This window comes from Numida meleagris, chromosome 3, assembly GCF_002078875.1.
Source record: "Numida meleagris isolate 19003 breed g44 Domestic line chromosome 3, NumMel1.0, whole genome shotgun sequence".
Lineage (NCBI taxonomy): Eukaryota > Metazoa > Chordata > Aves > Galliformes > Numididae > Numida > Numida meleagris.
In genome coordinates this window covers 15,546,714-15,562,385 of record NC_034411.1, presented here as the reverse complement: position 1 = coordinate 15,562,385, position 15,672 = coordinate 15,546,714, and the positions used below count along the sequence as shown (strand labels likewise).

The window sequence follows — 15,672 nt, the reverse complement described above, 5'->3', positions numbered from 1 at the left end:
GCTCTCCATACGAAGCGCTGCCCCTGCCCGTTTCAGACCAGCTCTCAGCGTAGCCCCCTGCTGCCATCTAGTGGATGGAGCGGCTCCTTCCCGGAGCAGCGGCGGGGATGTGCCCCTGAGGACGGGACCACGGTGCCTCAGCGGCTGGCTGGAAGCGGCCACCGAACACCGCGGGGCCGAGCGAAGCCGCGTCCCGCAGCCTCCAGGGCGGCTCAGGAAGACGGCGAGGGAGCGCGGCCCCACGGCGGCGCAGTGCGCAGGCGCGGCCGTACCTCAGGGCGGGGCGGGCCCGGGGGCGGGCAGAGGCCGTGGTCGGGGGACGGAGCTGTGGAGGATGAATGAGGCCGAGGGGCTGCGGCAGCGCCGGCCGCTCCGCCCGCAGGTCATCACCGAGGACAGCCCGGCGCAGGAGGCCAAGGAGGGCAGGTAGGAGGGCTCTCTGGCGCGGGGTCGCGGGCTGGGTGCCGGTGAGGGAGGCCCGGCCCCGCGGCCCGCCCGGGGCACCGCTGAGGGCTCGGTGCTGCTGCCGACCGGGCAGGGCGCAGATGGGCTTGTGTGTGCGCGGTGATGGGGTTTGCTCATCTAACTCTGTCTGTTTATTGGGGCTGTTGAAACGCAGTTCGCATGCAGCTCGTGGAGCAGCGCCGCTTATCCCGTTGTGGCTTGCACGGATCTGTTGCGGGTGTGACTGGCTGTTGTGTAATGCTGTTAGTTTGTTTGCAGCTGGCAGTAGTTCAGACGGCACGCTGCGGTTTAGAGAGGGGTCCGCACGCGTCTGCGTGCAGTAGCCTTATAAACACTCCATTTGTTTGTGGTTCAGTTAAGGAAGATCCCATTTACAGCTCTGTGTAGGAATTTCATTCAAAACTGGATTCTCTGTAGCTTCGGGTGGTAGCCGTGATAAGAAAGCAGCAGCATTTGCTTTGCTTTCTACCAAAGGATGACCTTTAAGGTCCCTTCCAACCTAAGTCATTCTTAGGCTGGCAGTGCTTTGGTTCACCATTGATGATGTCTCTTCCTATTTGAATACCCTGCAGGTTTTCCTCTCTGCCCCTCTGTGTCACCAGGATGCAAAAGGTGCTTATTGCTGTACTTGTAGCCCCTGTTTTCAAGGGAGGCTATCAGCATCTTTCAATTGCTCTTTCCAGCATCACCCTCTCTTGCTAATTTTTCTCACATCAGTTGTGTTTCTAGGACTCTGTCAGCAATCCAGAATATCCACAGATCCCACTCTCTCGAGTCTGTCCTGCACGAAGCAGTGGAGGTACTTCTGAAGGATGCTCGTGTTCTGGATGGGAGCTGTGGCAAGAAACTCCTGATGACAGCTGCCCTCCCTGCTGCTAACCCTGCAGTTCCTCTGCCGAGAGGAGGAGGCAGCCCACGCTGCTGGCTGTGCTGACCTCTAGTGTCTTTTTGCCAGCCCATCTCCAAGAGCTGTGTGACAGCACCTCATTTTAGTTCTCAGTGACAACTAAATTAGCCATTATAGTTAGAGCGCTGGGGATTGTTTAGTTTTGTGTATGTTTGTCTGCTTTTATTTAAATTCTTGTGGTTTCAGCAGTATCTTAAGTAGGTGTTGCAGTTTGCAGGCTTGGGGTGGAAGTTGGCGTGTTGCCTCATTCTTCCTGCCTGTTTCCTTTATTTTCAATACATTGCAAGTTTGACTGAGGCTCAGAAATAGGACCTTTACCTAAGTCACGCTTTCAGGAGCTTTAATTAACTTGGCTTGGCAGATGAGTTCTCATTCATCTTTATCAGCTTCCTTTTGTGTGAGCTGTTTTCAGCTGTCAAAAAGGTGCTTCCGTGACTGCCGACAGCACTTTCAATTTTAAAGTCTTGAGCCATCATCTTCTGAAGGACAGTGGAAGGGTGAGGCTGACAGCTGAAGTCTTTGCATAGACTTCGGGGCCACCTCATATCTCTGTCACTCTCTCCATTCTAAGTGCAAGGGGAAAAAAGACTGGGATGTTGCTTCCTCGAGACATCTGCTGTTCCAGCAGACTGTGCTGAGATCTGGTGGTTCATCGCAAGGACAGTCTGGCCCTTGGGAATTGTGAAGAGGTCGGTCAGTGCAGATGAGTGAGCTTATTTGAAGCAGTTTCATGATCTGATTACGTCATCTCAGAGACGGCTTACTGCTGTAACATTGCTGATGTGCCCAAAGGAGACCGCTGTCCGGAAGGAGCTCTGATGGGTAATGAATATTCCACCTTCAGTTTGTTGTTGGTGCAGACAGTGACCGGATTTAGGCCTGGCTGTGTCCTTTCTTTCCCAGCAGATAATCCCAAAGGTTACCTTGATGCTGATACCAGCACTGCATATATGTGCCATTAGCTCCCCAGTTGTGCTGTTTGTCCTCTGGGCTGTAGTTCTGCGTTCTATTTATTGTTTGGATGACTGGCTGGTGAAGGACAGCACAGTGGAAATGGTCCAGGATTAATGCAGGGCAGCCAGGTGCTGTTTGCCTCTGTGTAACTGATACCGAGTGGAGTCTGGCTGCCTGCGCCAGTGAGCATTTGCGAGTAGTTAAGGTTTTGGCAGCTGCTTTTCTAGTTCAGGGCTGGGATTTGTTGGGTATGGCTCTGTGCTTTCTTCAGTAAGCACCTGATTAAGGCTTATAAGCCTGTTGAGAAGAAAGTATGCTTTCTTTTCCTGTGAAAAAACAGGTTTTGCTGTTTTATGTGTTTTGGTGGATAAGTAGGAGGTGCTTAATTATGTCTGTATGCTGGGGCTTGAGTTTCAACTTTTACTAAGTTAAGGAAGCATTCAATTAATCTCCTCTAATCTTGTATTCGTTATATTAGTTGCTCTGAAGAGTTGGTGAATCTTTCATCCAAATTTTGTACCTACCTGATTTCTGCTGCTTGAAAAATTCTGGCAGGTAGAGGTTTAACTTAGAGCTGGGAAGGAAACTGCTCCCAGAATCAGTTTTAAAAAATACGAAGTGTTGGTTTTCAGTCGACTGTAACTTGCATGAAACCTGTACGTGATGCTGCTCTCATGGCCTCATGATGCCACTGTGCTGAAACTGAATAAACTCCCATTTCTTTTATATTAACGTGATCAAAATGGGAAACAGCATCATGTATTAATCCTATTTTTTATCTGTTTTTGGCAGTGCTTACAGCAGCAAGGTGTTCCGTGTTACCTTCTTGACTTTGGCTGCATCTCTGGCCGTGCCCCTGCTTGGAGCAACTGTTCTACTGGATTGTCCTATAGACCCCCAGCCTATAGCGTAAGTTGTTGCTTTGTTTTAAAGTAGGTGTATAGAACTGTGATTTTTGGTATGTGTTGTACTATTGTTTTGACAGATGAAGCAACTGTGTGAAGTGATTCCAACTGGATTAGGAAACTGGGGAGTGATTCCCTTGTTACCTATTGCCAGGGCTTGCTTTGCATACCCAGTCTGTTTCTGAGTCACCTTTGCAGTTGTGTGCCAGCGCTGATCAGTGAAGGAGCTGAATTACTTCCTTTGATCGTTAATCTCAAAAATGTTTTTTTCTGCTGTCCAAGCCATCAGTAGAGCTTGTGATTACCTACATGAGCTTCTGCCTTCAGGGAGACAGGAACTTTATTTTCACTAGGGACCAAGCAGTGCAGCTGAACCCAAGCTGTACCCATTTCTTTCAAGAGAGAATGTTCATCTGAAGATGTAAACTGAAATGGATAACCTGACTGGGCTGATTCAGTGCTTCGTACCACCTGAACCATATGGCGATGTTATACTTAAATGTAGACCTTGTAAAGCAAATGCATTTAGGTGATTTCTGCCCTAAAACATCTGAATTAATATCAAATAGGGGAATGTAACAGAGAGCCAGCTGCATGAGAGGATGTGACCTGCGTTGTGTGTGAAACACTGACTGCTAGTAGTCAGGCTATTCAGTGCTTCTGGCATTTTGAAGTAAGTGAAAATGCTTACTCTGCTGAATGTTTAGGATCAACTTGGTAATTCCTTAATGAAAAGGAAGAACAACATTGTAAACATCTCCAGGGTTTAAAGAAACTGGTGATGTGGTAGGGTAGTACTTAACGAGTCTTGCCAAAAAGCTATTAGACCTAAGCTGCTTGCTTGCAAGTCTTAATGAAATGCTTTCTGCTGTGTTGAGTTTAACAAAGTATTCCCTGAAATACATTGAACTTAATTCTGGAACCCAGTAGGATTTGTCTGCAAAGCTTTTCCTGTTATATTGTTCTGGTCTATTTCTCATCCATGACGTAACAGTATTCTGCATGCTTACATCTCTTACTTGAAGTCCGTTTTACAAGACCAGGAGAACTATTCTTGCCCAAATCACTGGCTTGTATTGCTTTACATTCTTAACTAACTTTTTAGCTTCACCTTGAGGAGTGGTTTAGGTCTGTACAATACATAGGATAATTCTGTGGTGTTTCTGAAGTGTTCTGAAACAGCTGAAGTAGATGGATGCTGTTTGAGGCAACAACTTCAGTGAAAAAGCATGTAGAAATTGCATTCATTGATAGTGATGTTACTCTGGTAAGCCACTGGGAATAAGGTTAAGAGGGGAGGGGGAAAGCAGGTGACATCTGTGAAATTGCATGTGAAACATCTGCATCTCTGATTTATTCCAAGTTCTTTCTCTATGAGTCTGTATTGCACAGTATTGATCCTGGGGAGGATTTTCTACTTGAAAACATAACTGTCCAAAGTTCTCGGCAAATGAGTGAGTTCCTTATCTGAATCTGCTGTTATCTTAATCTGAAACTCTCTAACGCTTGGAAAAAGGAATGGAAAACTGTATTGCGTTAGCACTGTGAAGGCAACTGCTGTAAATCTTGTGTGGACAGGACCTGGTTCTTAAACTGGAAAGTTTGCTGTCTGTAACCAAACAGATAAAGTGTGTGTCTTTCTCTCACATCGTTTGTATCGTGTGCTTGTTCTCTTCAATTGTCGCGGCTTTTACAGTTTGCAGATCCAGCTGACTTTTTTCCCCATTTGCTATATATTTAGACATTTCCATGACTTTCACTGTATGAATGGTGTGGTTGCAGTGTAGCTGGTCCTGGAGAGGTCCTGGATCCTGTGAACTTGGGCAAGTTTTGGAGTCAAACTATATCTTTAGGGATTCTGCAGGCGGAAGGCATTTGCTCATGGTCATATAAGGAGTTCTTTAAAAATTCTTTCAGAGCTTGACCTGGGAGCTTTAGCGTGCTCCTGTGAATGAGCACCTAATGAGCTTACCATCTTGGGCAAGAATGCAGTTTCAGTATTGACTTCAAATCCTTAAGTCATGGAAACTGTGGTGTTTTATGTGTGTGTTTTTAAGAACCTAAGAGTGTGGCTGGGACATACTTGTCTATATTACCACAGTTAGGGCTGAATTTGGAGCACAGTGCTCTGAAGCCTGGTATTTGAGTTGAAGCTGTGTAGACTTCTTACTATTGCCTTTCTCCATTTTTCTGTAGTTGACTAGAACAAGCTGACTTGAACAAGGCTATTTATGTGAATAAAGGCTTGCAAGATTGGACCCTATTTTATAATTTCTAGATTTCAGTTCAATTCCCTTTATATGCAGCTTAGTCCTTTGAGTTGGTCTTTCTCTATGGGAATACATTCAAATTAGGAACAAGAATATCTCTCTCAATATGGTATGAAGGTATGCACGTTGAATGCTGGAACACTTCTTGTCACTAGTAGTACGTGAGTTAATAGTTAAAAATTATTTATTTCCATTATTGAAGATGTTATATGGTGTCAGATCTTAGTGTATTGTAAAATTGTAGACTTATACATTTTCAAACATTTTTCTTTAGGAATATGCATCTGTCTTTCCAGGGAAAAATGATTTGGTAAGAACAACTTTTTCAGCTGAATAAGGAAAGAATAATCCTGTTGCGTCATGGTGCTGAATCCTTCGCCTTTCTGTAAGGAAGATGAACGGGGAATGTGCTGCTGGGCTTAAAGCTGACTTCCAGATACATGTTAAGAGTACATTATCAAACTCTTTCTTTTCAGATCAGCAAAACAAGAAAATTTTGACCCTTGATGAACAAGAGTCATGTTTTCAGCTTGTCAGCTGTGTTTTCTCTTGAGAAATATATTATATATAAAGCGTAGGCCAGCTTTCAGAAGTTGGCAAACTAGGGAAAAAATGGATCCAACTTGTTGCTCAAGAGTGTTTGTACATCTGTGCAAAGGGTCATGAGATCTGTGTTCTGTTTTTGCAGTCTGAAGGAACCGCCCCTCCTGACGGGTGTGCTAGAGCCCAACAACAAGTTACAGAAAGCGGAGCGATTATGGGAGAATCAACTGGTTGGACCAGAATCCATCGTCAATATTGGCGGTAAGTACTGACGAAAGGTGCTTAGCAGTCATGCCTTTTATTTTCCTCCTGCTAAATCTTCTCGTGAATTAGTAGAGTATTAAATATATATATATATATAAATCCATACCAACAAAGCACTCTAAATTCTTTCTTCAGATTAGTTATGTTGCCTGTCTCTGTTAACATTGTGCTGAAGTGATTTCTTGAAGCCACTGATGCTTTTCTGTTACCTACTTTGGTCAGAATCAACAGAAGTTGTTTAGGAAACCTTCCTGCTTGTGACAGCTGAGCTATGGGTGAGATGAACAATGTGACAAAGAGGAAGTTTTGTATGAATAAATGTTGAAGTTGTGTTATTCCCTTTGAGAAGTATAACTAGCAAACTTAACACTTCAGATAAGTTGAAGACAGAAAAGTCCTACCAATGGGCTCTACTGGTCCAATAATCTTTAATTTGTTACTTAATCTGGATGTATGGCAAAGCTTACATGTTGTTTATATTCAGTGCATCTGTCTCATGCTGTCATGTGGCTTGGCATGAATTTAGCAGTGCTTTTGGTTTGAATGAATGTTAGCTGTGTTTTTTGTAATTCTTCTTTAGAACAGATGCGCTATAGACACTGGCAGTTTAAACTTCTTAAGTAGTGCTCAGCAGCCTGTGGGAACTGTGAGAATGAGAAGTTTTGACTAGTCTGTCTCACTTAGGAAAGTGGTAAAATGGACACAGTACCTGATGACCTCTGTGGTGGTCTAGAAATCTGCCTGCAGGGATCAATCCCGTGACTAGGCGCTATGCAGTTATGGTTATCTTTAACTCAGGTTTTGGGCTGCTTGTGAGTGAAAAGCTTCATATCCCTCTGCTAACTCCTAAGCCTTGAATCCTTACTATTCTGTTTGAGGTGGAAGAAATCTAACCAAATGCTTAATTTGCTTTTACCATCTTTCTCCTTCCCTTTTTTTCTTTTCCTCTGACTGAAGAGGAAGACTGTACTGTACCTTAAACGCAATTGCTATTTTGTGCTAGTGCTATCTTGTAGAAAGATGTTTGCCACTATAGTTTTGTGATCAAGTTAATCATACCAGCTGTTTTTGCAGATGTGCTATTTACTGGGACAGCTGATGGAAAGATTCTCAAAATTGAAAATGGGGAAATACAAATGATAGCCAGAATTGGCCATGGTCCTTGTGGTAAGTGACAGCTTCTGAGCATAGTGTACCCAAAAACAGATACTTGTGTTGGTGAACTTGGTGTTCTGTCTGGATTGCTCATGCAAGTGCATATCTTCCCTTGTAGAGATCTGTAACAGAAATGTTAGTACATGTGTGAATGAAATATGAGTGGAAATATTTCCATAAACACTGGAAGGAACAGTAGAGCAAAGTGCTGAAAGAATGGGAATGGGTGCTATTGATAACAAAGGACACTGCTCCTAGCAGTTAAACTTAGGAATTTAGTTTTTTTTTTTTTACGCCCCCACTACAAGGCCTGCACTCTGATAAGGCTTGAAGCATGGATGACTTGTCAGTAGAAGATCCTGCATCTTAACACCAGGATGATGAGGTTACATGCATCACAAATAACATTCCTTTTCCTGTTACTCCACCCAGAAATAGTATACATCCAAAAAACAACAACAAAAAAGGGCAGCAACCTGGCCTAATGTTTATGGAAGGTGAAGTCAGCAAGACTGTGAGGTGAAGGGCCACCCTGTAAAAACTGAAGACCTCTAAGCAAGTGAAAGTGAATGAACTCTGAGATAATGTGTGAATAGGTAAAATCAACATGTTTGGAGATTTTGTAAATAAATATAACGTCCCCTCTATAGAATTTTACCTTGCACTTTGTTGTACCAATTTCCCTTCCTCGGTAAGTGCAGTGGAGAACTGAATTCCACACATCATTTCCAACCACTCATTTGTTTCACTTAATGAGTTTTCTGGAAGTGAGTGAGAACAACTAGTAGTGGATTGTTTATTAGTATTTATCAGTTATTGAGTGTCTGCAGCCCTATTTTTGTCACTGGTTAAGTAGAGATTGTAGGCTGGTATTATGTAGCTCTTATTAACATGCTCAGCATTTTAAGTATTTTTGATGGTTGTTCACAAGACTAGGCTCTAATCTGATTTGGAAGCGCTGTTTTGGCTGCCTAACAAGTAGGGAAGCCTTGGCGCTGGCAGCAGTCTGCTGCCAGCTGATACAAAGCTGGACTTTCAGCTTCTGTTCAGGCATGAATGGGGGTGGCAATGGATACAGCAAATCACCTTTTCTGTTGGACTTGCACAGTGTGTTCTTGGGAAAGGTGGGAAAATTATGCTGTCCTGTTTCTTTGGGGCCAAAGAGGTAGTGCGTAGCCTAGATTCTTGCCCTTCTCAAGCTGTGGAGGGAAGTAGTGATGGAAGGGCTGACTGTATTCCCCAGCAGACTCTGTCTTGATAATGTCTCAAATTGGAGGTGTTCTGAATGTCACAGTTCCTTAGGATTCAAATGGACACAAGTGTTTCATGTTTATAGTATTATTCTTCCTCATATACAAGTCCGTAGTCATCGGAAAGCTGTCGTTTCATCAGAATGTTAGCTCTTTCCAGTTAGAGATACTTCCAAGGAGGGTGTGCACTTCATTGTGAAAATAAGCCCACAGTAAAACTGATTCTTCATAGGAAAAAAGTATTCATTTAAATCCGATTTTCTAACATTCAGCCCTAGTTGGGGCAGCTGTTATCATTTATCAGGCTGTTAAGTAGCTGTGTTTATCTCTAGACTGGTCAAAACGTATAAACAGCGTATAAACAGGAGGGGGATCGATTGTTTGTGAGGGTGGATAGCGATAGGACAAGGGGGAATGGTTTTAAGCTGAGACAGGGGAGATTTAGGTTAGATATTAGGAGGAAGTTTTTCACACAGAGGGTGGTGATGCACTGGAACAGGTTGCCCAGGGAGGTTGTGGATGCCCCGTCCCTGGAGGCATTCAAGGCCAGACTGGACGTGGCTCTGGGCAGCCTGGTCTACTGGTTGGCAACCCTGCACTTGGCAGGGGGGTTGAGACTCGATGATCTTTGAGGTCCTTTTCAACCCAAGCCATTCTATGATTCTATGAAAACATGGAACTATCTGTATCACTCCCACTCAGGCAAGTAAGAACTGTTTCTTTAGTGAATGTGTGTATGGCACTGGCACTAATGTCTTGTTAAGCTGTAGTTCAATCTAGTGCAGCTAACGTGAATGCCCTGTATTTATTTGTATTTGGAAAATCATTTAAAACATTTTTCCTAAGGAACTCCTGAAGATGAGCCAAATTGTGGACGACCCCTTGGTATCAGAGTGGGACCAAATAACACCCTTTTTGTGGCAGATGCTTATTATGGACTCTATGAAGTTAATCCAGGCACAGGTATGACTTCTCTACTCAGAAGTTCTCTTCCACTGACAAACCTGCTCTTCATTTGGAGTTTTGCCAGATACTGTAGCTAATGCCTGTCATTTCTTTAAAAGTGGTTTGGAGCTGTCTGGATGAAACATGCCATGCAAGAACTTTACTTATTTTCTTCTAGCAATCGCTTCTTCTCTGTGTCTCTCTAGAGCAGCGTTACCGGTTGCTTATCTTCTGGTGAGCTATGCTTTTGACTGTCAAAATTGATGCCTCTGGACTCATGAGCTCTTTGTAGCTGTTTTAATTTTCTTAAAGGTAGAAAAATAATCTTGCAGTTACATAAGCTTTTTGCTGTGTTTTGTATCCCTTTGTTTCTGCCTTAATCTCACAACGTGGTAGTGAAGAGCTCTTCTCTGTAACCCCAGTCTATCGAAGGTGAAGAAAGATGTAGCTTGTGTAGCTGAAGATCAAATGGTTTGTTCCTCCTGAGAAAGGCACCATTGCTTTGTGTCCATCCTTGTATGTCCCTGAGCCAGATCTCCAGTTTCAGGAGCTGTGTCATCAGAAAACTATGGTTTGCTTTCTTGAAGGGTTAATTTTCTTTACACTTTACATTTCCAGATTTGGTTCTGGGTGGGGAGGAGGAGGCTTGGCCAAATACCATGTCAACTCAATGGGAAGGGTTTAGACTGTGGTTCTGGGAGAGTGTAATCAAGGTCTCCCTTTCTCATGGTAGGCAGCTGCCATATTAGTTCAGTCATGTCAAAAAAACAACGAAAAACAAACCCCATGCCCAAATATGACTTCAGCAGATTTTCATCAGTTAATAGAGGCTTGGCCATAATAATTTGCCTAGTGATGTGCCAACTGTGCCAGAGCAGTTTAGTGAACCTGCCAATGTTTTAATGTTTAGGAAGTATTCTTCAATCCTACGAATTGATGGGGAAAGAGAGAGTGGTAATTGGTTTGCTTGAATTCTTCGACAATGCTGGGACCTGCATTCATGGTTGATTTAACATGACCTTCACAAATGTGGCAAGTCTGGCCCATATCAGTTGGAAACATCTACTGATTCAGCTTTTCTTAAGAGGTTTTCTCCTTCTCGTTTACATTGTGTTGAGTTATTCCATTACAATCCAAAACCTTATTACTTAACAGAGGCAAGAATGGAGAAAACGTGAAGTGCTTGCTAATTTTCTGTTAGTATTTAACTCGCTGCCAAGGCAGGACATACAAAACCTGGCCTTGTATGTCGCCGTCTTTTTTCTAACCAGGTGAAACGAAAATGCTTGTGTCAACCAAAACACCAATTGAAGGTCAGAAGCTGTCGTTTGTGAATGACCTTACAGTGACCCGAGATGGCAGGAAAATCTACTTCACAGACTCGAGTAGCAAATGGCAAAGGCGAGACTACTTATTCCTGCTTATGGAAGGCACAAATGATGGGCGGCAAGTATCCCTTCCCCAAGGCATATAACTTACTTTAAGCTCATCGGTAGGAATGGACTTGGACGCTTTCTTGGTCTCCAAGTTTTTCTTGTTATAAGCCACCTGTGCAAGTACTGCAGTGCCCAGGAGAGGGTGCAAGAAGATGTGAATGATGCTGATGAGACCTGCGGCAAAATAAATGAGGTTGCTTTATTTTTTTCCTTTATGAGGGCTCAAATGGAACATCCTTTTTAAAAGGGAAGGTGTTTGCATTATGTTCCAATTAAGTCTTTAATTTATTTATTTAATGAATAGACCGCTTGAGATTGGTGGTAGTATTTCTCCTGTCTTCATAAACAAGTGCTTCCTTACTATTCCTCCTCTTTAACTTAAGCGAAGTGCATATGCAAAGAGGTGAAACGTGAAAAATGAAACCACGATGAGTAAATATTTGTCTTTACTCAAAAACATACAATGCTCTCTTTTTAGCCTACTTGAATATGACACAGTAACAAAAGAAGTGAAAGTCTTAATGGTGGGACTGAGGTTTCCCAATGGTGTCCAGCTCTCTCCTGCTGAAGACTTTGTCCTGGTGTTGGAAACAACCATGGCTAGAATCAGGAGGTGAGTGTGACTTCACTGAAACTATTGATTCCATCTGCTTAAAAATTAACTGACCAAGCTGAATGACAAAAGAAATCCTAGACTCTGTTTATGGCTAGTTATCAATGTCAAAGACGACTTTCTGTTGGAGATATCTGCACTGCATAATTTTTCCATCATGGGCTCCTTGAGCACACTAAAGTAAGCTGACTTTTTCTGACAGAGAAGAGTGTCTGTGCTGTATTTCCCTATGCCAAGCTAAGGAAAGATTAACATTATTTTTAAGTAGATTCCTGTTTATACTTGATTAATTAGTGTGCTTGATTTAAGATATTCTCATGCTATTTTTTAATAACTTTCAGGTATTATGTGTCTGGGCTGATGAAAGGTGGAGCAGATATGTTTGTTGAGAATATGCCTGGTCTTCCAGATAATATCAGATCAAGCAGCTCTGGTGGATATTGGGTAGCTATGCCAGTTGTCCGTCCCAATCCTGGATTTTCTATGTTAGATTTTTTGTCTGAAAAACCATGGATGAAAAGGATGATATTTAAGGTAAGAAAAAAAATCACCTTTAGTATAGGAATGAAAGTGATTAAAAAAAAAATTGGTTTATTCTGTTTTTTTTCTCTGCACAGAAAGATTAAAATAAAAAAATAGTGCTGTGTTTAAAACTGTTGTGGTTGGCTCCACGTGGAGCAGTCTGTGTGCATTCATAGACAGAGAAGCAAATGTTAGTTGTAATGAGTAGCAGACAGACATCTCTTGAAATTGCCTTCAACGTTGATCTCAGAAGAAAGAAAGAGGAGTTATCTCTGCCCTAGCCATGCAGCAATACAGGATCTGTGTTTGGATTTATGAAGGCTCCACCTGTTCTACCTGAAGTGCCTAAAGTACTTATTGCCAAGTGTTTGGAGAGCGTTTAGGAAATTTCCTCTGGTCTAGTGTCTTCCCTAGGCATCCTAGGAGACAACGTGTATGCTACACATACTGCTATGTGACACTTTGTGCTAACTCTATACACACTCCCTTTTGATATAAGGAATAGCAATAATAATGTATTTTGTGAAGAACATCCAATACTGAAGAAATTGAGTAGTTCTCTTTACACAATACAAAAACTTAAAAATACTTCCCTAAAAAAAACTAAAATCAACTGGCGGCATTTAGGGTAGAAGTGGCAGTTCAGCTAAAGGAACTCTGATCTGTGCTATGCTGTCTTTGCTGGTGCAGTGCAGGCTCCTTAACAGAGTGGTGCTATTGGTAGCAGAGCATGTCTGCAGCTTAGCATCAGCTGTACCATGAGAAGCTGCTTCCTCCTGTGAGGACTCTTGTTCAGCCCGATGTCAGAGTATGTTTCTGCTGGTTGTTCTTTAGAATTTTTTTTGAGCTGTCCTGTGTTAAGCCTGTGTAATAGTGTTTACTCAAAATGTGTGCTTTTGTTCTTAGCTGCTTCAGTGGAGGGGTGTGGAATGGTTTTTGGCTGTGTATCTGACTTCTAGCTGTGTACAACAGTCTTTCGTTTTTACTTTTCTTTTTTTTCTTCTAGTTCCTGAGCCAGGAAACTGTGACAAAGCTTGTGCCCAAACGTAGCCTTGTTGTTGAACTTAGTGAGACAGGATCCTACAGAAGAAGCTTTCATGATCCCACTGGAGTGACAGTACCTTATGTTAGCGAGGCACATGAGCACAATGGATATCTTTACCTGGGTTCCTTCCGGTCTCCGTTTATTTGCAGACTTAATCTTCAGCACGTTTAACCATCCATCCATGATAAAGTGTCACAGTCCTGAAATGCTCTAGAGGTATGAAGGAAGCATGTGATTGAAACAGTGCGTGGCTGAGGAGGAGAAGTGAAGACAGCCTGTTGACATGTGCACTAGCACTGTTCTGTTGCCACAGGAAAACGTACAGCTTGCTGTATGTGTCCTCCTTGGTTTGACTGTTCTTGCTTTGGAGTCGGCATGCATAGTATTAATGTCTGAGGAATATGGTGGGGCATCTTCGTACGGTTATTTGCTCAAACAAAATCCACTGCATTTCCAAACCCAACACCGGAGTTTTCTTAAACAGGCAACATCTGTCACCCAGAATGCAACTATATGTTTGTCTTACCATTGAAGGCTTTACAGTGTATGGAATTCAAACATGTATGATTTGGACTGAAGAGGAAATCTTGCATGTGTTTATACCTTAAAGCCAACTGTTGAGGGGTGATTACAGTGCATGTTCTCATTGCATACCATGGTGCTGTGGTAGAGGCAGCAACATCTGGAACATGCCTAGAAATCTAATTATTCCATTAGGGTTTTTTCAATTCCAGCCTGTGTAATCAACGTTGGAAACTATGGTTAACAGCTAATCAACATGCAGAATCTGATTTGATCATTATCTATGGATTCTTGTGTGCTTTTTGTTTGTTTGCTTTTAATAACATTGTGGTTGGGTGATGAGTGAAAGTTGCATTTTCTATGTTACTAAAGACCAGTTCTGGGGGGTTTAGGGTGGATCACTTGGAATGTTACCTCCATGTTTATCAGGTCCTCTAAGTTTCCTGCTCACTGTGTAGGTGGCCATTCCTGAGGGGCATGGGAGGGAAGAGGGCCAGCTGCAGGAATGATCTTCAGCATGCATTTTGTGGAGAACAGACGAAGGTTTTGGGAAGGGTTTATGTCTGAGGGTGGATGTGGACTGAAAGAGCCCCTGCAGCACCTAGTAATAGTGGATGAGGAGGGCTTTGGTGGAAAATATTGGAATGTGGTAGTTGCTCATGGATGCTTCCTGGTATTTCCAGAGGATATGGTGTTCTTCCTGCATTGACAGATACTCAGGTGAATCCACAAAATGCTTTTCTGTAAACTACTGCAAAGGAAAGGCTGTTCTGTTAACATTTTCAGTAAGGATTTTTTCCATCTTGGGTAGGAACTTAGGGGAGTTATTTCAGCATCTGTGTGATGTAGTGAGATTTAGCGCATTGATTCCTGCTCTGGGACTGAAGATGGTTGCTTGCTCTCTTCTACCTCTTTACCACTGGGTGATAGTCAAATATTGACTTACTCTGTTGCTCAATTTTCTCACCTTTGAAAAGGAAATAACCATGATTTGCTTGATTATATAATCAAAAACACAAAAGAAAGGGAAGATGATGTTGAAAATGTCATCTGCTTTCACTGGCTATCATTTGCATATCCCTCCAGTAATAAAGACAAGCACAGAAAGTGGCTCTTTTCTGTCAGTGCTCTGTCACTGTATGCTGCACTACTACCAGCCTGCCACGGGCCTGTGGAAGTAGCTGATGACTGCTGGATTGGGCTGACTTGCCTCTGTACACACGAGGGGCTGCCCGTTCTCACAAGCCATTTTACTTGTTTCAGTGGCTACTGGATTTGGGAGGAAGCACAGTGAGAGGAGAAAGAAGCCTGGTAGATAACTCACTGCAGGTTCTGACCTTTGTTCCAGCTAAGCCCTACCTTAATTATCTGTGCGCTGAGACTGAGTGATTCTATGGTAAGTTTCAAAGGCTGAGAAGCACCACCCGCCTGCCAGACTTGTACTACAGGAACTCTGGAGAAAGGTTGGGAATGGGACGCTTTTGCAACATGTTTTCCTGGAAAAAGGGCTGGCTAAATTAGCAGTAGCTGGCTAGTATTGCTCTGCCAGCCCACATAGCTATTTCTCATGGGATTTGAAAACTGAACTTGATTTGATCTTAAAATGGGGTGCAAATGCAAGTTCTCTGTGCGTCTTGCTTCATTAGTGCATTGGTAGCCTTGAAGAGAGCGCAGCTTTGCCTGTAATTGCAGAGCTACCTCTAGTGTTTCATTTGCAAAAGTATCTTGCTGAGTAATTTAATGCTGTCTTTCATAGAGAAGTAGACCTCAGATGTTTAGGCATGCCAAATGTAATAGCTTGTGTGGGATTACTTCTCTAAGACTGTATTCCCAAAGCTGTTAAGTGGGAAAGAAAACAGGTCATGCTGCTAATTCT

At 42.9% G+C, this 15,672-nt stretch overlaps 1 protein-coding gene across 1 annotated transcript; it reads left to right on the top strand.

Moving 5' to 3' along the window:
- On the top strand, positions 269 to 14,138 carry APMAP (adipocyte plasma membrane associated protein). Its single transcript, XM_021390011.1, has 9 exons — positions 269 to 426; positions 3,119 to 3,235; positions 6,190 to 6,305; positions 7,383 to 7,475; positions 9,560 to 9,676; positions 10,930 to 11,104; positions 11,573 to 11,707; positions 12,049 to 12,241; positions 13,236 to 14,138. The coding sequence occupies exons 1-9, from the start codon at positions 335 to 337 to the stop codon at positions 13,443 to 13,445; spliced, it is 1,248 nt and encodes a 415-aa protein (XP_021245686.1). The 5' UTR covers positions 269 to 334; the 3' UTR covers positions 13,446 to 14,138.